Source organism: Littorina saxatilis, linkage group LG6, assembly GCF_037325665.1.
Source record: "Littorina saxatilis isolate snail1 linkage group LG6, US_GU_Lsax_2.0, whole genome shotgun sequence".
Taxonomy (NCBI): domain Eukaryota; kingdom Metazoa; phylum Mollusca; class Gastropoda; order Littorinimorpha; family Littorinidae; genus Littorina; species Littorina saxatilis.
The window spans coordinates 42,708,043-42,734,306 of NC_090250.1; the positions used below are offsets into that span (position 1 = coordinate 42,708,043).

The 26,264-nt window shown below is 39.5% G+C and overlaps 1 protein-coding gene and 1 long non-coding RNA gene across 3 annotated transcripts in view; both read right to left on the minus strand.

Moving 5' to 3' along the window:
- Positions 1-3,676: 3,676 nt before the first annotated feature.
- Positions 3,677-15,401, minus strand: LOC138969288 (uncharacterized). The gene is made up of 2 exons (XR_011456416.1): positions 5,822-15,401; positions 3,677-5,464 (listed from the first exon to the last, which is right to left on the minus strand). It is a non-coding gene; the product is annotated as an uncharacterized lncRNA (long non-coding RNA).
- An 8-nt stretch (positions 15,402-15,409) lies between these two features.
- LOC138969281 (phosphatidylinositol 3,4,5-trisphosphate 3-phosphatase TPTE2-like) overlaps positions 15,410-26,264 on the minus strand; it is a 113,064-nt gene continuing 102,209 nt past the window's right edge. For both annotated transcript variants that reach the window (XM_070342037.1, XM_070342038.1), the window contains exons 11-15: positions 25,753-25,858; positions 24,940-25,037; positions 23,986-24,081; positions 22,642-22,715; positions 15,410-16,787 (exon numbers count right to left, since the gene is read on the minus strand). In XM_070342037.1, coding sequence (XP_070198138.1) covers positions 16,664-16,787; positions 22,642-22,715; positions 23,986-24,081; positions 24,940-25,037; positions 25,753-25,858 — 498 coding nt within the window. In that variant the 3' untranslated portion in view covers positions 15,410-16,663. The remainder of the gene's footprint in view (positions 16,788-22,641; positions 22,716-23,985; positions 24,082-24,939; positions 25,038-25,752; positions 25,859-26,264) is intronic.

A 26,264-nucleotide genomic window follows, 5' to 3' on the forward strand; every position in this document is an offset into this window, starting at 1 on the left:
GGAAGGCAATGAGTGCAGATGTTCGTAATCAGAGAACTAGATGATAAACTTTGTCCACAAAAAACGGGGAAGACTTCAAACAGGTTCAAGATTAGAAGAAAAACAGGTCAAGATTTTCGATGGTTTGCTTTTCTCTGACTGAAAATGTCACAAGTTGTTGATATTAGTCACACATGACCATGGTGGCGTTTTGCTGCTTCGCGATGAATCATACGTCCTACGTTATATCAGTCCCGACAGGTAATTGCAAGGAGGAAATTAAAGGAAGGAGTTGCTCCCAAAGGAGTAAAACTTTATTTGTAGAAAGGTATTTCTCCATTTTGTGACATTAATACTCCAGTTAGATAATGATATAGACATTAAACAAAAAAATATAGAATGCATTTTGTTTTCTTCTTTTTTAATTGTTAGTATCTAAATCCATGTCACGTCCTCTGGTTTCCGTGTTACGCGCGCGATGTACTTTGAAACCCTTGCAATTTACTTGATCGTAGACAAACACAATGTGCAGGTATTTCTAATTCTTTCTCTGCAGGCCAAGGATAGATATGGAATTAGTTTTTATTCATGAAATCAATATGTATGGTTACAATTCCTCCGTTAAATAAAACAAATATCACCTTCGTGACATTGTTTCCACTGGTACACAGCTCTGGGATTAACCCGTAACGTTGCACATTCTGAAAAGTGGCGTTCTTCTTCTGCTCCTTTTTTTTCTTCGCTAATAATTCATCGGATAAATGCAATTTGCATGTCTGCTCGGAGAGATCTGATACGGCGTCCTTCAGTCGGTGACAGACTCCGGCGTTTATTCGTAAATTAAACTTACAAAGCAAGCATTTGACACATAAACATGACAAAGCTCTACAACAAGAAAAACAGACAAAGTCGTCTTTAAGATTCATAAGATCGTAGTTGACAATGGTTTAATAAAGCACAACTATGTCGTCTTATCAGTCTAGTAAATATGAACTTGACTGATCTTAAGTCTTGAGTTTTTATTGATTATCCCCCTTTAGCATGATGGGAGATATTTGTGTTGCATGGTTTGTATGTCTTGTCATAAAGCACAGTCGCTTCCTATTAAAGCAGTGTTCCCCCGCGGGTTAAGGGGAGTCCCATATTGGATGATGGGACGAGAAAGAATTTACCCGATGCTCCCCAGCATGTCGTAAGAGGCGACTAACGGATTCTGTTTCTCCTTTTACCTTTGTTAAGTGTTTCTTGTATAGAATATAGTCAATTTTTGTAAAGATTTTAGTCAAGCAGTATGTAAGAAATGTTAAGTCCTTTGTACTGGAAACTTGCATTCTCCCAGTAAGGTAATATATTGTACTACGTTGCAAGCCCCTGGCCATGGAGCAAATTTTTGATTAGTGCTTTTGTGAACAAGAAACACGCGATATAACCTTCGTGGTTGAAAACGACGTTAAACACCAAATAAAGAAAGATCTTAAGTCTTGAGTTTTTATTGATTATTCCCCTTTAGCATGATGGGAGATATCATGTTGTTGCATGGTTTGTATGTCTTGTCATAAAGCACATGTGCAGTCGCTTCCTATTAAAGCAGTGTTGCATGGTTTGTAGGTCTTGTCATAAAGCACAGTCGCTTCCTATTAAAGCAGTGTTGCATGGTTTGTATGTCTTGTCATAAAGCACAGTCGCTTCCTATTAAAGCAGTGTTGCATGGTTTGTATGTCTTGTCATAAAGCACAGTCGCTTCCTATTAAAGCAGTGTTGCATGGTTTGTATGTCTTGTCATAAAGCACAGTCGCTTCCTATTAAAGCAGTGTTGCATGGTTTGTATGTCTTGTCATAAAGCACAGTCGCTTCCTATTAAAGCAGTGTTGCATGGTTTGTATGTCTTGTCATAAAGCACAGTCGCTTCCTATTAAAGCAGTGTTGCCCATTGTCTCAGATTTGGCCTGGTTTGGTGGTGGGTTTTTGTTTTTTTTGTATAAAGAAAAGACGACCCCGCCACTTAAACACATAGCAAAAATCAACTTTCTGATTGCTTCTGTTGCAGAGTCCGAATATTTTGTTTTATTAATTTCTAAAAGCCATTGGTGTGTTAATACTGCTTGACTAAAATCTTTACAAACATTGACTATATTCTATACAAGAAACACGTAACAAGGGTAAAAGAAGAAACAGAATCCGTTAGTCGCCTCCTACGACATGCTGGGGAGCATCGGGTAAATTCTTTCTCGTCCCAACCAATATGGGACTCCCCCTAACCCGCGGGGGGCTCAGGATGAATCAAATTTCTAAGTTAAATACAAAAACATTGGTTGGACAAATGTGGCCCAATGAATGTAAGGTACCCAAGGTCGCTCATCAGTACTGTCGAAGGGTGTTTTTTTTTTGTTCAGTGTGGAGTTTATACAAGATCAACGAGGCCGAGAATCAAAATACGACCATCCCGGGGAAAGATGTCATCGTCACACCGCCTCTCCTATCTGTTCTTTCCCAGCACAGATGTACGTGATTGTTCGCGTCTCCTTTCTCTTGCTGGCATCCACTGTGATCTTTGAAGATCGCCCAACGAGTCTGGCCCTTTCTCTGCTGATGAATATACTTCCTAACAATTATACCAATCAATCTTCTCCATTCCTTCCCCTGGACATCGCCGGACAATCATACTAATCGATGTCGCGCGGACGTCCCTTTTGGAGGGTATCACCGCGGATTTACTCCCGTCACCCCCTCCTTTGCCTCCCCGGGGAAACCAATGAGCAATTAGACTAATCACACGTACCAATCAAGCCCCCGCGTGCCGCTGCTAATAGCTATTAAACGATGGGACGGGGAGTTCCCTTTCAATGTAAGCAATCTTCTTGAGACCATAAGTTTTCGGTCTGGCAAAAGTACGTGTAGACTGTCATTGATAAGGAATTTCAAAGATTCATTGTGACGTGTTTGGGTCATCGTGGGGACGGACAATAGCTGTATACATTGCTAAATGTCTGCGTTTAAACGTGCTCCAAAGAGACGGCCTGCCTGCGTGATGTGGCACTGAACTCTGTTCTCCCATAGACCATTTATCCTGGACCGCCAACTAGCTCTCTCTCCGCTCTTTTCTCTCTATTACGAGGTAGCGGCCTCTCGCATTTAGGAACCTACGCTTACAAGCCTTTCAGAAATCAGGGAGACGTGATATCCGGTGTCGATTGTAAACATGGACGAAGTTGCCGAGGCAAGTTCTGAAAATGCTAAAATAAACTCAGCAAAAGTGCATATGGAACATGTTTTTCGACGAGTTTTGTTAAGTTTAGTTTGGAGTTTTGGAAAATCCAGTTCATTGTCACCTCCCATCAGTGTCACAAATAACTGGAGCGTGCTTTCTTTTCACTGTCTTCGAATCGCTGGCCTTTCAAACCGGACGCGACGCGCCCCTGAAAGTCGAGCGTCGTAACCTCGAAGGGTCACGTGACGAGTTGGCGGTCCAGGCTATTTGGACTATGGTTCTCCACACAATGGTGGATTTAGTTATTCTGTGTGTGATCTAGCTACCACAGAATAGCACGAGGTTAGAGTTAAACAAAAACAGGATATGTACACCTTCAGGAAGACCAACGTCAGGATGTTTACTACTAAGGCGAAGTTATTACAAAAACGCGAGCGTGCACGCACACAGACATTCTGCACACACACACACAAACACCCACACACAGAGTAGTATTAACATGTTTATTTCAAATACAAAACAGATTGGAATGTTTGAAAATACATAATTCCGAATATATTTGCAATTGCACTTCATTTACCAGTCTCAAAAGACTGTTTTACCCACAACACTGAACCATAAACATATGGATATAGTAATGTCCCTTGCACACCCCTGATCTTTTAAAAATGATAAAACATCCCAACTTTAAAGGAAATAAAAATAACTTGTTTGTTTATTTGTTGCTTAACGTCCAGCCGACTACGCAGAGCCATATCAGGACGAGGAAGGGGGGGATGAAGGGGGCCACTTGTCAAGCGATTCCTGTTTACAAATGCACTAACCCATTACTTGTGTCCCAGCAGGCTTTAGTAAAACTAAATTAATACCTACTGGAAGATTACCAGTTTCCAGTATGTTAAAATAGGCTTAACCTATCTACTGCTGGACTTACATCAGAACACTAACAGATTAAACTATACATGAATCGCGAGACAAGCGGCAAGAGAAGAGATTTTTGGAAAAAATACAGGTGAATGAGCAAGAAGGCAGAAAAAAGAAAAGAATTCATGAAGAAAAAGAGAGCATGACAGGAAAGAGGAACCAAAAATCTACCTAACAGCAAACTAGAAAGCTCCTGCGGTTCCAAAAACAGGAGGGGCTTTTAATTTCATAACCGCAGTGCCCCACTGCGGGAATAAAAATAACTTAATCTGTCAAAATATAAACGACATGACCTCACAAGGTGCAGTGACATCACATTCATAAAGTAACTAAACTTTAGGTAAAATATCGTAGAACACATTATTGCACAGGCCGGACTAGCTCACACTCACAATCTTCGTTGTTCTTTCATTACATTCAATATGTGCCATCTGCTTATACTAAATACCTGTCTCAGTGGCATAATGCATATAGGACAGCCACGGTGTGGCCTTTTGCACACTACTTAATTTTAACCAATCCTCTTACACGCTGATTTTGACCAAACAAAACAAGAAAACAGTCACTTGTGACAGAATTAAAAATTTAAAGTACATGAACTCAGAAGCTCTCCACTGATCGAGAGACTTCCCTTTGACAGGTGCATAAATGACATGAATGTTGTGAAATATTCTTGTCATATAACAAGAAAAGTAGGATCAATAAAAACACCCTGAGTTCGAGCAATGGTTTTAAAAAATATGTTATGCATATTCAAAGCCAGGTTTTTATCTATTTATTTATTTTTGTGTCCCTGAATTATCTGATCTGTGTCATTTCCTACCATTTTGCAGATTAATACACAGAACTTTCTAAAGACTTTCTTACTTTCTTTATTTGGTGTTTAACGTCGTTTTCAACCGTTCAAGGTTATATCGCGACGGGGAAAAAGGGGGGAGCTAGATGGGAGGGATACAGCCACTTGTTAATTGTTTCTTGTTCACAAAAGCACTAATCAAAAAATTGCTCCTGGGCCTTGCAGCGTAGTACAATGTATTACCTTACTGGGAGAATGCAAGTTTCCAGTACAAAGGACTTAACATTTCTTACATACTGCTTGACTAAAATCTTTACAAACATTGACTATATTCTATACAAGAAACACTTAACAAGGGTAAAAGGAGAAACAGAATCCGTTAGTCGCCTCTTACGACATGCTGGGGAGCATCGAGTAAATTCTTCCCCCTAACCCGTGGTTTTTTTTCTAAAGACTATAGCTGTTGTCAAATTCAAGGCAGACTCGATACAGTACTCTCACATTGTATTTACAATTTGTGCTTCATTTTAACAGGGTATAAATGTCACTTTGTATGCCTTAGGCCAAAAAAAAAAAAATTTCTGTTTCTGGTCACCCGACCGACCCTAAATTTCGGCGCCGACCGTAAACTTTTTTTTTCCAAACTCAAAAACATTTTTTTTTTGTTGGTGGTAAAGGACAGGGTGAGAAAATGAACAACAAAAACGTGTGAAAACGAAAGTCCGCTGACGATTTGTAAATGTGTTGAGTGTCTTGTCTCTATGTATAGTGAATCCAGTCTCTTTGCGCGATTTTTAAAGTTGGTCTACATTTGGGGTAAAAAAAAAATAATAAAAAAAAAAAATAAAAATCCCGACCTACCGACCCTATTTTTTTAGCCATGTTACCAGAAACAGACAATTTTTTTTTTTTGCCTTATCTATGTACATGTTATTCAGAAGAAGAAAAAAATCCTTTACAAGGACAGTGTGAGGGTGGCCTTTATGTTGTTGTACAGGGAACTTAAAGCTATCATGTACAATGGTAATTAACCTGCAATTAAAGGACACTAATGGCACCAGCCAAAGGTGTCCCTACACTGGAAATGGCCTTTGAAGGCAGGTTTCTTTGGTCAAGATTATAGACAAAAGGGCAAAAGAAGGTGTATACTTTAAAGGAGGTGTCCTCTCATCTATTCAACTATTGAACATTCATAATCTTTCATTGGGATGCTCTGAAAATGTCATGTCTTTATTTATAGTTGTAAGCAGGGAGCAATGAGAAACCAATCGTCTTTCTAATTGAGTCATTTATTTCATACTTGATGTGTGCGCAAATGTTATCCCTTTAATGATCTGCAACAGTGGTATACTGGGGTAAATCCATTATTTGGAACCACAAAGGAAAAAAATCAACAACAGACTGCATCGTGTGTGAGATAACACATATCACGTCTCCACGCATCTTTTGCCCCAGTTGTCAAATCTTGACTACTAAAAGTAATTACATGTACTTTGAAGAATCAGAAAACAAGAAAGGTAATATGATGGAACGTTTAATGGTACAAAGAAAATGAAAGTGGTTTTTTTTTTGTGCTTTGTCTGAAATTTAAATGGTATATCAATTCAACTTTCTTTTTTTAAATTTGTAATTTTGGAATGTTAGAAGCCGATCTGTTTCAGATTTCTACTGCAAGTACCAACAACACACCATAGGCACAACTGTAAAGATTTGGTCAGCAACGTGTTCAAACAACTTATAATGAGTTATATATATATAGTAACACGGTTCTGGAATGGTAAACAATCTATGCCGTTAAGTTGCATATCTGGAAATGATTTTTTTTTCAAACGACCTGCTGCGTGCCAACAAGAGTGACTTGAAATTAAGATAATCTCATATTCAAGGTTTTGGTTGCAACTGTTCCCATTATCAACAGGAGTGCTGTGAAGGTATGACATATTTGCACAATTAATATACGTGTACAATGTAGAGGCAATACAAGCAAGATGAGTATTAATGTATTCGCTATTAGAATACTGGAGATATATATAAATTGTAAGTACAGTACTGTATGTGTTTTACACAAAAAGATTATAAAGAATATTTTAAATTGGTTCGCATCTTTTCCACTTCAGGAAGATTGAGTTCCTTCAATTTATCAAAATAACCCAAACATTGGTCTGCCTTCAAACTGATGGCTGACACATATAGAGCCGGTTGAAGTTGCAAAATGCTCTTCATAGAAAAAAAATCAAGTGTACTTATGTGTATCATACTTTTAAAGTACATGCAGTTGTAGAGAATGCACATAAAAATGCGTATAAAGTTTCACATATGTGCAGGAGTATTGCGTTGTATCACAGGATATGATCACTAACACTACTGTGCTCAAAGAAAATGAAAAAGTACAATATTATCTAAGTGAAATCAATTTTCACAACTGATAAATCAAACAAATAAAACATAAAACAACCGTGTGTACAGCACACAACAATTATTTTGATACTATATTATTTATACCATATGCTGAAAAAGTACAGTCTTTTCACATTCTTCCAAGTTTATCAAAACATACCTTTGAAAAAACACAACTGCAGGACCTAACTATTGATGCACACAACTGACCTTTGAAACAAATAAAGACACTAAATAAGCATCGACTGATAGATTATGTTTGTAATATTAATCATTCAGCTACAGTATCTAATACAATGACACATTCCTACCACACACACACACAAAAAAAAAAGAAAAAGATAACTCTAAAGCCAAATGGCTGGTCAAAGACAAAGATGAAGACGATCGAACTATGTTTTATCTTTTGTTTCATATTACGTACACTTTGATGTGCAAGCAAGAGTGGTTTACTTTCAGTATCCACCGTCTGACCTGCAGACCTCACAAACAGGCAGAAACACATGAACAGACAAGCTATCAAACAGGCAGAATCTCATGAACAGACAAGCTATCAAACAGGCAGAATCTCATGAACAGACAAGCTATCAAAAAAAGTATTCCAGAAAGTGAACATAAGAAAAAAACACCGTGTTTAAGTTACAGACAAAAAATACACTTGTTCAAACACTGTGTCTTTTCTATATTTTAATTCTTTAATTTTTTTTAATAGGTTGTGTTTAACTCCGAGTCTGTTTGTTTTCTTTTTAAATTTGCCAAGCACATCAATGTTTCTTTTCTATATAATTCCCTTTTCCACTGCGACCACCTGTCTATGACGACCAATTTTGGCTGGTGTAACGATTTCATATTTCCCCCGTGGTCATATTTCCCCCTCGATATATTATAACTCAAGACTGAAATGTTGTTTCCTGGTAAAATTAAGAAGTAAAATTATTTAAGAACAAAAAGCATGTCAGTTTCTTGCATGTGAAGAAAATTGGTGGTGACATTTAATAGATTTCACCCCAAAAATCGATTTCTTCGAAAACGTGTACTGAGTGGTTACGTCCCTTGAATAATAAGGGAAGCATTTTAGGATGAATCAAATTTCTAAGTTAAATACAAAAAATTGGTTGGACAAATGTGGCCCAATAAATGTAAGGTACCCAAGGTCGCTCATCAGTACTATCGAAGGGTGTTTTTTTTGTTCAGTGTGGAGTTTATACAAGATCAACGAGGCTGAGAATCGAAATATGACCATGGGGAAAGATGTCATCGTCACACCGGTCCCTTGGGTGGTCGTTTTAGACAGGTTTGACTATTACCAAACATAATATGTGTTGTACAAATGAGATGTTTAACTTCTGATGAAAGTTTAAGTACAAATATTATTCAACATTGGATTGATCTCATAGATTTGGCCGTTACTAAACCTTCAGATTTTTTCTTCGGGGCACAAAAATGTTTTCTCACAATAACACCTCAGGAGGTGACAATATTGCGTCAAATCTTCATCATTCTCAACAAAATTTATTTTAAGAATACAACTACTTTATAAAGACCAAATGTGTTCAGACTTTTTTGGGTCATATTCTCAGTAAATTTACCTGCATTTTAAGACTACCTCTCTCTTAACGACCTACATTTCTGTAAGATTCTTGTTGGTCTTAAACAGAGGTATCAGTCTGTAGCTATAAATGGAGTAGCGGCAACTTGAAAGCAATGCAGCATATAATTAGAACAGACAGTGTTGCATGTGAAGGTAGGACAAACAAGAAATAACTAAGGTCTTTCTTTCTTTATTTGGTGTTTAACGTCGTTTTCAACCATTCAAGGTTATATCGCGACGGGGAAAGGGGGGAGATGGGATAGAGGGCCCCAAAGGGTTTAAAACCGTGATCGTGATTGGCGTTTTTTGACCTTTCTGTGACCGTGATTGCCGAAATTTCCATTTCTGTGATCGTGATGGGACTTTGCCCGTGATCCGTGATGACAAAAAAACCAAGTCTCGTGATCGTGATCGTCATTTGTTTTCGTGATCGTGATGGGCATTATTGCAAAGCATTTTATTTTCAACGTACATTTTTCACAGCTGTATCACTCTTAGTCTATGATCCTCTAGTCTATTCGGTAAGGAGCCAACCCGGATTGAAGGGAAGCAACAACACATTCAGAAATATGATTTTGAGAGCGATTGCTTCCCTTTAAAAGAACCAATTACACACTGACAAAAAGAGATCCAATCAGAAGGCAAATTGCAAAAGTCTGCCAAACTTCATCCAATGGAAGGGCTTCGTGCAAAAGTTTTGAGTGCAATTCGAATTCGAAGATCAAAAATGGCGTGCAGCGGTACTGTCATCGAACTTCTGTTATATTTTGTGGATTCAAGCCAGACCAAAGCAGGCGGCGAGAATGCCTTCCTTGGTGGAAAGGTCAAGCTACGGGTCGGTCTTTCCGAAGACGAAATATCAAGGTATGTTGATCTATGTTGCTCTATGACTGTTCTGAATGTAGGCAAAGATCTTGAAATTTGTTCAAGATCTTTGCGTTTGAGTGAGATCATTGACATTGTCGACATTGCCACGTCCGGCTGTCACTCGCTCAGTGTGACCTCGACTGGCTCGAGATCGAGTCTGCGTGTAGCCAAAACCGAAACTAGAAATGTGTTTTTCATCCCAGCAACGTGGACACGCTTGGCATAGATTCTAATTGTCGCTTCTTTGCATTAAGCTTAGATTTATTTTAGCGCCTGTAAACTTATCAACAATGGGTTAAATTCAGGAACTATGGCGGGGAGACGTGCCAGTTTGGGTCACTTGATCCTCATGTCAAAGACGATCAAAGTCATGTTCGTTGGAATGGGGATTTTGTCAGGCATGCTACTTTTCCGGTAATTGCCGGAAATCCGATAAAGCCGTTTTCAAAATCCGGTAAAGTCAATTTTTTTCCGGTGAAGTTGAAAAATTTCCGCAAAAACGATCCGTGTGAATATCGCGCAACGCGACCGGGCGCCGGTCTCAATGAAGCCAGCGCACAGTAGTGTTGTTTTCACCAGTTTGGAGGTGTGTTGAATGGTGGTGGGGGGAGGCTAAAATGGGATTTTTAACAAGCTTAGATCACAACACTATTACAACCCCTAAAATGATGCCCAGAATGCACCAGATTGCACAGATTTTAACCGTTTTTTGAAAAAAATTCTGGGGGGACATGCCCCCGGACCCCCCTAGTTGGCTCGCCTGCTTCGCAGGCTCAGGCTTGTGGCTTCGCCACTGCGCGCTTCTTTCAGGTAAAACCGTTTTTGGCCTGTGGCATTCCTTTTCAAGGCCATGAAACCAGGCGATGGTGTACCTCAAATTGTATGGCAAAGTTGAAAATAAAGAGCCCATCACACATACATATACTTTAATTTCAATCCAGTGGTCCCAATAGTTTTTGAGAAAATGGGTTTACAAGATTTAGCTCTGGAAATGTGAAATTGTGCAAGTATATATTCATGTGTGTGAGTGAGGGTGTGGGGGTTGAATGTGTACGAGTGGAGAGAGAGAGAGAGAGAGAGAAAGAGAGAGAGAGAGAGAGAGAGAGAGAGAGAGAGACTGAGAGAGAGAGAGAGAGACTGAGAGAGAGAGACTGAGAGAGAGGAGAGAGAGACTGAGAGAGAGAGACTGAGAGAGAGAGAGAGAGAGAGAGAGAGAGAGAGAGAGAGAGAGAGAGAGAGAGAGAGAGAGAGAGAGAGAGAAAACACAATGAAAACAACATTCTTGTTACTGATTACAAATCATGATATGTATTTCTATGTGTGTATAAAAGAGAATTCAAATAATAATTATAAAAAAGTGCAACAGTTGTCACTTTGTGTTGAATAAACAATAGATCCAGAGGAGCGAGTTACTGTGTGGTTGTGTTTACTTTGACACGTGCTTTCTGTACATGCAACTTTTACCGTGACGATGATTTGCCACTGGTGTTCGTGATCGTGAAAACAAAAATCAAGGTAACTGTGATCGTGAAAGCGAAAATGTCCCTTCCCGTGATCGTGATGATACCCCCCCTGTGGGGCCCTCGGGATAGGGGAAAGGGGGGAGATGGGATAGAGCCACTTGTTAATTGTTTCTTGTTCACAAAAGCACTAATCAAAAAATTGCTCCAGGGGCTTGCAACGTAGTACAATATATTACCTTACTGGGAGAATGCAAGTTTCCAGTACAAAGGACTTAACATTTCTTACATACTGCTTGACTAAAATCTTTACAAACATATTGACTATATTCTATACAAGAAACACTTAACAAGGGTAAAAGGAGAAACAGAACCGTTAGTTGCCTCTTTCGACATGCTGGGTAGCATCGGGTAAATTCTTTCTCGTCCCAACCAATATGGGACTACCCCTAACCCGCGGGGGGTAAATAACTAAGGTAACATTACCACACTCAACCGAATATCAAGGCCACTCTGTATTACCTGGAATGTCTTTTGTTTAAATGGCGCAGAGAGATCTGTCAATGAATTTGTGCAGAGGTCACTTATTTAATAGCTGTAATTTAGGCTACTGAGAATATACAAGTATCAATGAGTTAGTGCAGTGGCTTTCTACAAATCATATCTGTAAAATTATGAAGAGGTTACTCAGTATTATCCTTTAAAGAAACAACCCAGGTCCCTCCTGAATATCTCTGTAAATTAATTAGTGCAGACTTGAGTCGACAGTATGTGTGGATTAAAGTGTAAGAACCCTTTGCAAGTGTGGCAAACACATACCTCAGAGGACATCTGGGATACCTCACATTGAATTAGTGTTATTATATGCTAAATCACGTTTCTAGAATGCAGGCCATATAGGCCCACATTACAAACCATGGTGGGCAGCTAGGAGACTGAAATGAATGATGTACTAAACATGAGTGATACAAATATATTGTCCAACTGTCATACTCACTTAAAACGCCAAACATCAACATCTTCCTTTACCTTGCTAAACAAAGTTCTTTGTTTAATTATTTATTGCATAAGCCTATAACTTTGAGATATTTCTTCATCTCATAAATTATTGCATGAGCCTTGACCTTTAATGTGCATATATAAAGGTGAACGGCTCAGATCATGGGTAATGTTAACACCTTCACATTTAAAATGCTTATTTCATAGCCATCCATTGAATTGAGAAGAAAAAAAAGCATACTAAACTGCTAAGCATTAAATAAACAATAAGGAAACAAGAAGAGCAAACGCTCGATCGAGTCACTTTCGCAGTTCTGAATATTATATGAGGCATCAGATGGACAGGAAGAAATTGCTATTCACAACACAATGAGTCACGTTCACATAAAATTTGAGCCCGGTCACTTTTATAGTTTCCGAGAAAAGCCCAACGTTAAGTTGTGTGTTGCCGAACAGAAAAGGCTAGTTATCTCCCTTGTTTTTCTGATAACGTTCGTAAAAGGCTACAGATGTAAATACTTTGATGTAAAGAATAATCCTACAAAGTTTCAATCACATCCGATGAACTTTGTCAAAGATATAAAATGTCTAATTTTTCCTTTGACGCTGACCTGTGACCTTGAAAAAGGTCAAAGGTCAACGAAACCATCGTTAAAGTGTAGAGGTCATTGGAGGTCACGACTAAACAAAATATGAGCCCGATCGCTTTGATAGTTTCCGAGAAAAGTCCAACGTTAAGGTGGTGTCTACGGACGGCCGGCCGGACAGACTAACACTGACCGATTACATAGAGTCACTTTTTCTCAAGTGACTCAATAAAAAGAACCAACAGCATCGGTTTGTGTGTGTAGGTAGTTGACACGTTTTATTCACAAAACACGGTGGAAAATGGCGACTAATTTGTTGCACGGCGACAGGTCACTTTCTTCAACCAAGGCCCGAGTACTTTCATACATGACAAAGGAAAGCAAATGAGGCCTGAATTATAAAAGTTATAGTGTTCCTGTGTGTGTCTGAGTGATAAACCGTTTTAACAAACTATCTTCTGAAACGTAATTGCACTCAGCAGATTTTTCTTCCGCTCAGAACTTTCGTGTCACACGGTCTTCGCGACAAAGAGAGAGATCGCATTCTTGCAGAAAATCATTGACAACACAGACCAGTCATTTTTAGCATTGACATTGAGAAGGGCTACTATTATAGTGTGTTTTAAGAAAGAAAAACATTGTAGTATCGGCAGAACACGACCAAATGAGTTTCGTGTTACAGCGTTATGGGTGTGAGATTTTTTAGACTTTTTGTTCTCACACTGTAGCACGATCACTGACAAAACAGACCAGTCATTTTTAGCAGACATTGGGAAGGGCTACTATTATAGTGTGTTTTACGAAAGAAAAGCATTATAGTATCAGCAGAACACGACCAAATGAGTTTTGTGTCGCAGCGTTATATGGGAGTGAAATTATTTAGACTATTTGTTCTCACACTGCTGATCATATCTCCAAAACTACTAAGTGGATCTTTATGAAATTTGATATGGATATTTTTGAGTTGATTTTCTCATGGAGGGTTTCTCCGTTTATTGATAGGACAGTTTGATGACGTCATATTTTCCCATTTGCCAAAATGTTGAGGCAGCACTTTCACAGTTAAAGTTTTTCATCAATTTGATCAAAATTAATATCACACAATTTTAGATCTAGGCCGGATAATGGGATTTGCATTTCAGCTTGGTACCTTAAATTTTTGTTTTTGAAATTTTCTTTCAAAATATGTCATTTTTTCAATTTTGTAAAAACTAATATTTGAAACAAAATGTCATATTGGTGCATTTCCTATTGCGTCCTGTATCTAAAACTATATAGTTTTGTTGTATTTTATTGAAAATTATGCTTACAAATTTTAAAAAAACGTTAAATAACCACTTTCTTTATTTATGGAAAAAGACACTTAAAATCAACTTCTGTCTATTCCTTATCATTTTCTGATTCCAAAAATATATAGTTTTACGGTGTTTGACGTCGAAAATATAATCAAACTTAAGAAATTCGGATCGTTGAATGGAAATTATACTTCCAAGCTCCGTGCAGCCGATAAGAGAACAAGAAGGGCAAAGCCCATACAACTCACATGCTTGACCTTGACCTTTACATGACCTTGACCTTCAGGGTCAAGGTCAAATAACTAAACCTAGCAATGACATCATACACTAAGAACTGCTTTACACATTTTTCCTACCAAAATACATGTGGACAAGGTCATCCAACACAAAGCTGTTAATTCAAGACATAGGAAGTACAATGGTGCTTATTGGCTCTTTCTACCTTGAGATATGGTCACTTTTAGTGGTTCACTACCTTATTTTGGTCACATTTCATAAGGGTCAAAGTGACCTTGACCTTGATCATATGTGACCAAATGTGTCTCATGATGAAAGCATAACATGTGCCCCACATAATTTTTAAGTTTGAAACAGTTATCTTCCATAGTTCAGGGTCAAGGTCACTTCAAAATATGTATACAATCCAACTTTGAAGAGCTCCTGTGACCTTGACGCAAGGTAAACCAAACTGGTATCAAAAGATGGGGCTTACTTTGCCCTATATATCATATATAGGTGAGGTATTCAATCTCAAAAAACTTCAGAGAAAATGGGAAAAATGTGAAAAATAGCTGTTTTTTAGACAACATTTATGGCCCCTGCGACCTTGACCTTGAAGCAAGGTCAAGATGCTATGTATGTTTTTTGGGGCCTTGTCATCATACACCATCTTGCCAAATTTGGTACTGATAGACTGAATAGTGTCCTAGAAATATCCAACGTTAAAGTTTTCCGGACGGCCGGACGTCCGGACGGACGGGGGGGACGGACGGACGGACGACTCGGGTGAGTACATAGATTCACTTTTGCTTCGCATGTGAGTCAATTAAAGCACGTCATTTCAAGTGTGGAACACGCACATGACGTCATACTGAAAGGTGATAAATTATGGCTTCACCTTGCGACCTTTTATTTCAAACATGGTAAACATTTTAAAGGCCAGGGCCTAGCATTGGAAAAAGTGAGTTCAGCTTACAAAGGCGGGGGTCTGAGGGCCGCAGGAGGCCCCCAGTGGGGTCCAGGGGCAAAGCCCCCCAAATTTGAAGATTTTTTAGAGATTTTTTTTTACCTAAAATGACCCCCCCCCCCCCCCCCCCCCCCCCAAGAAGATTGAGCAACTAAATTATGCCTTCACAGAAATAGCAACCTTTCGGAGCCATAGTCCGTATCGGCACATTACTTCTTCTGACTTGCCTTCCGCCTTCGGAACGAAATCCAGCCATTGTCCCACTTCCAGGAATACCTGGATTCTTTCTCACTGAATGGCTGACCACGTTCAACAATGTCGCTTCGAGACATTATTTCAAGTCTAGAGTCACAAAACACCGGCACAAAGCATGCTCGCGCGATGCCAGAGGAAGTGCGTGCTCAAGCAAACTGTCAAACCGATTGAGAATTGAACCGAACGGCGCACAAAACGAAAGCTGGGACTGTTTGGGTTTACCGTTTGGGAACAACAGGTTTTTGCATTTCGCCGTACACCAAATCGAATTCCGCGTACTGGAGAATGTTATTTCGGCGTAAAATACGCCGAACGGCTTACAATGCTAGGCCCTGATTAAGGGGTTTCTTTCTCAGATTATTGTTTGCCCTCTGTCCGTCTCTCTATGTCTTTGTCTGTCTGACTGATTCAATCAAATGTGTAATTCCTTAGTTTTGCAAAAGTTAAACTAAGTATGATATATACCTAATTGATACAGGTCTCTAAATTCTTATTGTAAACCTGTGAACTTTATTCAAAACAAATTTAATTGGTGTTTTAAAAGCAATAAAGGGGCACACTGTGATGAATATAGGAGAATGTGTGTTTATGAGCAGAAAAAGCCTATCAAAGTCAAGAATCGTGTTTTTCTTTCTCTATTTTCACCTTGTAGCTTCCTACTGACCCCATGCAACAGTGTAGTACCACTTAAAGTGCAATATCTTGTACTTTATTTTTGACCTTCTGTGGAACACTTTATTGAGCCATGATCTGAGCTGTTCACACAGACAAAAGCCAATTCGTGACATTTGTCCATGAATCCCTGCAGTTCCTGTCCGCAGTATACCTCTCAAGGAACGATCTAAAACATCTCTTCAGCACACCCTATATCTGTCTGCCAATACGACTCTGCATTGTAAAATCCTACCACTAATGAGACAGACCACAGGAAACGTCACTAACATCTGTCAGTAAAATATCTTCAAAAGTCACTCAGCAATACCCATCGATGGAATGGTATAGAGGTTCACCAAACACTTTACATCCCAAAGAAGTCTGGAGCTGACACAATGGTTGTATCTCAATAGCTGTATCTCCATCAAGTGGTACTAAAAATGCTGTTGAGAAGTAGGTCCAACATCAATCGTCGCTTCCACTATCTTCCTCGACCTCAAACTTGACGATGACGGCGAAGTTTTCGCGAAAAACATGGTGTGTCTTGGGCTTGTGTGGGTTGTCCAGCTCTTGGCGAGTGACCTTCAACCTGCCACACATGCAATCAAAACTAAATTAACACTGGTCAAGGGCAATACCGGCTGATACAGTCAAGCCTGCCCTGGCAACCGCCTCTTGATGACCACCTGCCTTAAATAATCACACAGACAAGTTTTTTCCCACACAATTCAGACAGCAGACAGACTGACACAAACACGAAGGTGTGAAAAAATAAAAAGACGACCTTCTTCTTCTTCTTCTGCGTTCGTGGGCTGAAACTCGTGTATGACCGATTTTACCCCGCCATTTAGGCAGCCATACGCCGCTTTCGAAGGAAGCATGCTGGGTATTTTTGTGTTTCTATTACCCACCGAACTCTGACATGGATTACAGGATCTTTTCCGTGCGCACTTGGTCTTGTGGTTGCGTGTACACACGAAGGGGGATAAGTCACTAGCAGGTCTGCACATAAGTTGACCTGGGAGATCGGAAAAATCTCCACACTTAACCCACCAGGCGGACGCGGCCGGGATTCGAACCCTCAACCTTCCGATTAAGAGGCCGACGTCTTACCACCCCGCCACAACGCCCATCAAAAAGACGACCAAAGCAACAGGGGCAAGACCAGAATGGAAGGGAAACAAATTCTGTTCAAGGAAAAGGGAAAACCAAACCTTGATAACCTCCCTTTACCTACTGTAAAGGAGGCTGTGCCAAAAGGTGCTCTGGGAGACCCCTGTCAAATTTGCACATTGATATTTTGTTTTGTAATCATACATTTTTCCTGATTTAGCCTCACTTAGCTTAAAAGTATATCAAAGATACAACATGCACAACATTAAGGTGCATGTTGGCCTTTGAAAGGGTTAAAATACAAAATAATTACAAGATCCAGGTCCGAATGTTGATCCGGAAGTGGGGACATTTTAGGGGACCCACAAACAACGATTTTTTGTTTTTTATCTTTCAAGTTGAGAGTCATTTTTTTGTAGATGGGTGAAAGAGGAGAGATTCAGCTTTTTAATCAATGTAAAAAGCAGAACAAAATTCTTCCCGAAATGTGTGAAAAACGGTTTTTTTAAAAGCTGTTACGATCGTAACCTATCATGTCAGATGTCACACCAGCAGAAAAGGTTGACGGCAGTGATTTGCTCCAGAAATCTCTCTAGAAGAACACAGAAACAAGTGCTGCAATCTTAGTTTGACGTTTAGCAACGGTGAAAACAGCACTGATTGTTGTATATATTTTATATCAGGCATGTTTTTTACGGAGTAACTTCGTCATGTCAGAGTGTTTCGATCGAACATTTAATAATTCTGGCCGCGATTTTACTTCTACCGGATGTTTGTCGCATCGCAGTAAAAAGACATTCCTTCCCACAATGCCTTTCGCGCACTTTTCCCTCCAAGATGGCGTCGATAACACGCAGCGGTAAGTATCAGTTCCATGTCAGCTTTTTCTTGTAAGTTGCGGTCAACAGAAAGTTCAACCCGAAAAACAAAAAATACTGAGTGAAAGTTCGAAACCTAAAATAACCTTTGGAACCGTGTTAAACAGTTTACACGGCTATCATATGCAGGAAACAAACTCAAAAATAACAAAGACTGCCTCAAAAGTGTTAAGTCAGGCGTCGATCGAAACTCCTGACACAGATATCAAACTGTCAACCGAAACTTTGACACGGCTTCGCTCGTGTCATGTGGGAACGTTTGGCTCTGGCCTTCATCAGTCAGCACGATATGAGCTAAAAACGGATCAAAATGTCCCTTTCTTTCCACAAACGGGCTAAGTTTGCGATTCCCACCATTACTCTGGCAAAACTGCTAAATTTACATTTACTGTCGGATGCAACACATGACATCATCATTTGTGTCCATTCTAAAAATATGTTACCTCCGACAGATGAATGGTATGGCTGGCAATCTTTTCTCCAGGCATGATCAATGTTATTGTTTCTGACAGCAATGAAAGGACTTCACCAAATGAATAAACTTGGTTTTTGATCAAAACTGTGCTTTGCTGTTCTTGAATTCAAACTGCTAGTAATTGCTATCTGTCGGATGCAACACATGACATCATCATTGCACTATATTGTGTTCAGTTTCTATCAGCAATCAGTACATTTTAGTTTAAACACCTGCTACATGGTTATATAAATGATACAAGTAAAAATTTGCTCAAATGATATAGGTTTACAACTAATTTTACTTGTCTTTCATGTCCATTGTTACATCCGACAGATTCCCAAAAATTACGATTACACATCATTTTCTCAAAGTCGCTTTACTGAGTTATCTTTTTAAGACTGGAATTGTATGTCCAAATGACTATTCTTTCACATTGTGTAAGTGTTGAAATGATACTGTTACTTTTATTTTCTTATAAAATGTCCCCCTCTGACAGAGCACCTTTTGGCACAGCCTCAAAGACCCAATAGACGATTTTCGGGCTCGTGGCGGTTATGGAAGAGTGACCTTTTCTTGCAAAACTGCACACATTCAAACGAGGGACCAATCACTAGCGAGGGGTGTGCAGGAAACATGTGCATGCGTGTCTCCACATGTTTCCTGCAAACCACTCGATAGTCATTGGTCCCTTGTTTATTTGTGTGCAGTTTTGCAAGAAAGGGTCACTCTCCCACAACCCATACAAACAAGACAGTTATTTTCGGAATTCTTCTATTGGGTCCTTATAGTAGGTAAAGGGAGGTTATCAAGGTTTAGTTTTCCCTTTTCCTTGAACAGAATTAGTTTCCCTTCCATTCTGATCTTCACTCACCAACCCCTGTTGCTAATTGGTCATCATTTTTTGTCACACCTTCGTGTTTGTGTCAGTCTGTCTGCTGTCTGAATTGTGTGGAAAAAAACTCTCTATCTTCCCCTGTTTGTTTGTTTGTGTGTGTGTGTGTGTGTGTGTGTGTGTATGTGGTGTGTGTGTTTGTGTGTGTGTGTGTGTATATGTGGTGTGTGTGTTTGTGTGTGTGTGTGCGTGTGTGTGTGTATGTGGTGTGTGTGTGTGTGTGTGTGTGTGTGTGTGTGTGAGTATGTGTGTGTGTGTGTGTGTGTGTGTGTGTGTGTGTCTGTGTCTAGTGTTTGTCTCTGTCAGCATCTGTGAGTGTGTGAAAGCTAATTGCTATTCATACTTATATTAACGGCAAAAGAAAGTCCACACCTTAATATTTTGCCTCACACACTTCATATTAAATGTAACTAATATTTACTTTCAATACACTGTTTACACAGGCCATTTTACTGTGGGCAACACGTAAAATGTAGGAATCTGCGCATTAATATGGTGCCACGAAGTTTAATATGCGTGACATTACACGGGAGGATCAAACATTTAGGGGAAAAGGCACTTCAGCTTTTGACAGTGCAGCTGTTATGGGTAATACGTAGAGGTTACATGCCGAGTCTCAGTGATTATCAAAAATAATGGTCGAAGTTAGCGGATCATGAAAAATGCGAGCTTTAGCGAGCTTTTTCATGACCGCGAACTGAGACCATTATTTTTGATAATCACTGAGACGAGGTGTGTAACCTCTTTATTCCTCCTTTCTTCAGTTATTCAAAGAAAAGAGGAGTTTTTTTGCGAAAGTTTGATCGAATCCTATTCTCTCAACCAGTCAACCTGCGCAGGCGATCGATTAATGCGCGGTTGTATAGTTCCGTGCAAATCATTCCATTCTGTTAACACTTCTTGTCAGTTTTCCTATTTTAGGCTAAAATCAAGTACACAGATATGCTGTTATTCTGCTGTGGCGGCAAAGGCAGATATTGTGTGTTCTGTATATGTTTTGGTATCGCTTAGGGTAATGTTTTTTCGTCAAATGGGACTAGCAGACGAACTTTTGCACCCGTGTTCCAACGTTAAAAACTGTATGAAGTTCAGTTTTCCGGGGAAAATAGTGTATGAAACCCCTTTATGTTGTTTAAATTGATGAGATGTGTGCATTTGGTTGCGTGTGATCTGTTTATTAAATGAAATATTGTTGAAAACTGACCGTCGGATTGCAGTCTGTTGTCGAAGGAACTGAGTGAAAAGAAGGGGAACTACTCTTGTCGCTAGACAAAGTATGAGTTACTTGCCTTGGGAAATTGCTTGTGATGAACGGCTTGAGCCACGGCAGATGAGATTCAGAAAACAACCGAACTCATGGATTTTATATGGAGATTCATGTGTTCAGGCCTGTAGTTGTTAATTTAAATGCGGTATGTTTGTATTGTTTGCTCCAGAGATGTATACTTCGTACATTAGAGCGTTCTGAACTTTTCAGTCGCAAAAAGTAGTACCGAAACAGAACAACCTCTCAACCCATTGCACTATCGAGGATTCAGGCTGTTGCTGGGTCGTTATTTGTTTGGTTGCTGGGTCATTATCGAAAAATAACTACCCCTACAAGTTTACAGAGGTAAAGAAGCAGAGGGGGGAATAAGCAGCGTTTATATGGCGGTGTACAGGGATCACTCTGCATGTCTGTCTTTTTGTCTCACAGTCTGTGCGTGTCTTCGGATTAGACTTGTTTGAAGTGTATCACAACAATGTTTTGCAAGTATATAGTACAGAAATAGCTCTATTGTTTACATTAAATTGATTTAATGAATAATAATGTTCTGGGGTGCTAGGGATTGAAACTGGTGTAGCTGTTTATAGGCAGATAATTTGTCAGACAAAATTCAAAAGGGCGTAAAAGGCAGTATGCAAACTGATCGTACACTTTATTGTGATTTTAATGCCCAGAATCGAGAGAATGGAGTGGATCTGTGGTCATCTACAGGTAACAACAGTTTTGTGTACTCATGGCAGCAATGCTAAATGATACGTTAGGCAAAACATCCTTAATACGTCAGGGTGCTATTATGTTCTAACAATGTGCCAGCTCAACATACAATGACCAATCATTCCCAATCAAACAGTTTGAAAGGAACAAGGTTTGCTGCCTATTATCTTTGTTTCATGATTTTTTCATTAATAATACGAAATTAAAAAAAAAAGCGGCAAAAGAAACACGGTGTGTACTATCGTTTGCTTGAGAGCATATTACTGCTTCTATATCAAAGTACCGTATTTGAAGGGCTACATTGCGGCTTATAAAAAGATGCGGCTAAAACGTTACCTAAACTTGAATAGCATTCACCTAATGGAAGTCGCCGCGGATTTTCATATCGCTCGATTAGCGATTACCGGTACTTTATTAGCTCTCTACTCAAGACTCGGCGCTTTTCTCTTTCTTTCGCGAATCTTCGTTTGTCAACAAGACTTTAGTCGTCGTGACAAGATAGCGTACAGAGAAACACTGGATGTATCAGGATCTCGGGCGCGCGAGATTTCGTTTTTTTGTGTCTCGCTATAGTTGGAGGAGCGAGAGCCGCCATGTTGTGTTTTTGTCTGCTCAAAATGTGCGCAAAAGTCGTAAATCATCCCCCCAAAAAAGCTTATTCCGGGCGGGACTACATGTGTGTGTTGGTTACAAATTGTGTGTATGATATTTTTCTTCAAACTTTTTCACTTTTCTTCTTTGTTTCACTTGTTTATTCTGGGAGCCGATTTCGCCAAATACCATACTTTCGTTTGCCTGGTTGTTTTGATTGATTGACACGATCTGATTATATTTTTTCGACGGCGGCTAATATAGTGACGCAGCCTATACGTGGCTCGTCCCAATTTTTTTTTTAAAGTCGGGGGTGCGGCTTATAAAACGATGCGTCTTGTAATCCGTCAAATACGGTAATGAATAAATCAAGACCATTCCAAAGAATGAACAGGCTTTATAAAACTAGCTGCATGAGAAATCTATACGGACACAAAAAAAGAACCAAAAGCAAAAAATAACAATATCAGCGACAATATCAATAAAATAAAATAAATATAAAATAAAACAGATATATGCAAAGTAACTCACTCATTGTCCTCAAGAAAGCGTGTGTTGAACCAGAAGTAGAAAGGGCACTTGTCATAGCCGATAGGGATCTTTTTCTGTGAAACAAAAGGACACATAAGAGCTGCAATCAGGACTGTAGTTACACTTTTCACCCATGCACAACCCCTCATACAAAAGCTGACTAGTCAGCCCATGCATACGCCATATAATGTGTGCACGTCCACAACACTGAACCCCACAGTGTGACATGTTTTTGCATTACCCTAACTCATGCTATTTTCTTCGATATCATCTCAGTTTTGTAACAGTATATGATGGGCGCAGTGCTAGTGGCATAGTGGATAAGACATCGGCCTCCTAATCGGAAGGTCATGATTTCAAATCACGGCCGCGGCCGCCAGGTGGGTTAATTAAGGGTGGATATTTTTCCGATCTCCAAGGTCAACTTTTGTGCAGACCTGCTAGTGTCTTATCCCCCTTCGTGTGTACATGCAAGCACAAGACAAAGTGCGCACGGAAAAGATCCTGCAAGCTTAATCCATGTCACACGAAAATACTCAGTATGCTTCTCCCGAAATAGGCGTATGATGCCGGAATGACAGGGTTAAAACGGTCATAGGCGTAAAAATCCACTCCTGCAAAAACATGAGTGAACGTGGGAGTTTCAGCCCATGAACAAAGAAGAAGAGAAGTAACAGTAAACAAAACGCTGACTAATAACCTAGCTGTTCGCTGCCAAGAAATATTTGTAAAGCATTACCTGTGCTAATCTGAATTGACAGCTTATATTACCGTGTGCCCATGGTGTATAAATGAGTAGTCGTCACACACACACTCATTGTATGTTTGTTGTTTTTCTTCTTCTTCTGTTGTTATTTATTGAACGGTTTCCTGCCCGTTAAAGCGAGTTAGCCAGGATGTTATAGTTGCCTACAGGCAGCGAAAGGGTTAAAGGAACAGCCCTTCCAGTGAAGATAGTGCTGCTCACTGTCTCAGCTCTGCCAATAAGGCCTTTATATGAGATATAACAAGAACCAAGATCCTGACTGATAGAATTTTTGTGCATAGTAAGAGTTTAAAAAAAATAAACTGATAAAAAAAAAAATGCCACTCCGCACAAAAAGACGATTATTCTTGCACGTGTCCAGGTGCCTTATCCAATGTAAAAACCCTGATCAGATCTGAGATGGTGAGCCTCATCATTTACACAGGGAGGACTGTGCTTTCAAACACGCATTTGGATTCCATTTGTGTCAGATGCAGAATGTATACTTGTAATGGGAATATAAAGCAGTCCTAAATTTGTATAGGCATTATCCTCAAAACCATTTTTGTTCACCTTTGCCTTCTCATGTTTGAACTTACAACATTGTTGGTTTTGAACATGACCTTGATGTCTCCCTCCACAGGCCGAATCTGGATCTTGATGACGATGCTGTCGTCCTCTGGGTGCTTCACAACCTGTCCCCAAGAGAACTATATATAATGAGGCAGTATAACAGCAAGAGAACTATATATAATGAGGCAGTATAACAGCAAGAGAACTATATATAATGAGGCAGTATAACAGCAAGAGAACTATATATAATGAGGCAGTAACAGCAAGAGAACTATATATAATGAGGCAGTAACAGCAAGAGAACTATATATAATGAGGCAGTAACAGCAAGAGAACTATATATAATGAGGCAGTAACAGCAAGAGAACTATATATAATGAGGCAGTATAACAGCAAGAGAACTATATATAATGAGGCAGTAACAGCAAGAGAACTATATATAATGAGGCAGTAACAGCAAGAGAACTATATATAATGAGGCAGTATAACAGCAAGAGAACTATATATAATGAGGCAGTAACAGCAAGAGAACACTTCCATTAAGCCAATTCAATGTGCAAATCTGTGACACTTCATCTTGCATGTTAACTTCAAATTCAACATAGCGTACAGTGGACCCCCCCCCCCCCCCACCCCTCCCTTTTAAGATTTCCAAGCTTTTTCAAGATACCCATTTTCTCAGATTTTCTGTTCTCAAGGTCTGTAAATTTACCCCCATTTTCAAACTTGCTTCTTCTCAAGACCTGATTTTCACACATTATCTATACGGTCTTAAAAAGGAGTGCCACTGAATATATTTAAGAAAGGTTTAATTACCCTTAACACTTAATTGCAATACATGCAACACGTCCGTTGTTATTCAGACATTCAACAGCAATGCCATTTGTCATCAAAAATATTGTGTATGTTTGCTAACTGTGTGTGTGTGTGTGTGTGTGTTGGGGGGGGGGTTAGCCCGCATGCTTGCCAAATGCACTCACCTTGCAGTTCGTCTCAGTACCGAGGTTGCACTCAAACATGGCCTTATTGGCCTCACGAATCTCCATGTATAGATCTGAGCCATCCCCATTTCCAACCGCTGTCACACACAATCAGATGGTGAAAAGTAATTAGTCACAGAAATTGCTGCACCCCATCTCTCATCAAAGATACTGTCCAGCTTACAGCATTGCTGATGCAGCAGTTTGTCTTTTTGTCACAGATAGGGATAATAAACAGTCAAAATATTTACACAACTTTCTGACAGATGACCACAGATACTTTGAGAATTGCCACCCAAATGAAACTTTATGTTAGGTTTGTCAGTTCACATCTTCTGCCAAAATGTAATTATCATTTCCTGTGATCTCATTTTGGGGCTAAAATATGCTGTGTTTGGCATGCCAAAATGGAACTCGCGACTTCTTCTTCTTTGTTCATGGGGTGAAACTCCCGCATACACTCTTGTTTTTTGTTGGGTCAGTAAGGTAGAGCACTGGACTTGTGATCCTGAAGGATTGAATCCAGGCAGGGACAGATACGGGTCAACTTTATATGCAGACTCAGAGACGGTATCCATGTCCCACCCCCCTTGTCACCACAGTGGCACGTAGAAGACCTCAGTCATTCTACCAAAAGTGCAGGTTGCTGATTACACCTAAAACACGCACACACACATGGGCAGCACAACTCTTGTTGCTGCTAACTAATTGCCACTAAAGAGGAGGAAACAACCCGAATTTCCTGGCATTGGATATAATAGAGTGAATGAAATGAAAGAAACAAATGTTCACATAAACATTGTGCATACTTACACCCAATGCCTACAATCTTGAAGGACTTAATCTGTATGACATTTTTGGGCGGCATGCTATGATTGTACTCGTTCTTCATGATCTCGAAGTATTCGACGTAACGACTCTGCAAACAATTATAACAAACATTTTACTGCACAGTTTTGCCTTTTGCTATATGTCAACTGCTAATAACATTATCACAACACAAATAAGTAGAATAGGAGCTATATATAATTGATCATTTTTGGGAATGGTGGTCAAGTTTAATTTTTAGGCAAGTGGTACAAATTCTGTATGTTTTCAGCTCATTTTTGTTATACCAATTTTGTACTGATTTCTGCGGGGGTTGGTCATGCAGGGGTTAAATTGCCATGACTAGTCAAATCAACCCTATATGACCAAGTAATTAGCATGGACAACGTCCAGTAGCATATTTGTTTATCAATCTGAATATGGAGTCAGGTGTCACGAACAGAAACCTCTGCTGTTATCTGTAATCAGACCTGTTTACCCCTAAAACATTGCATGTG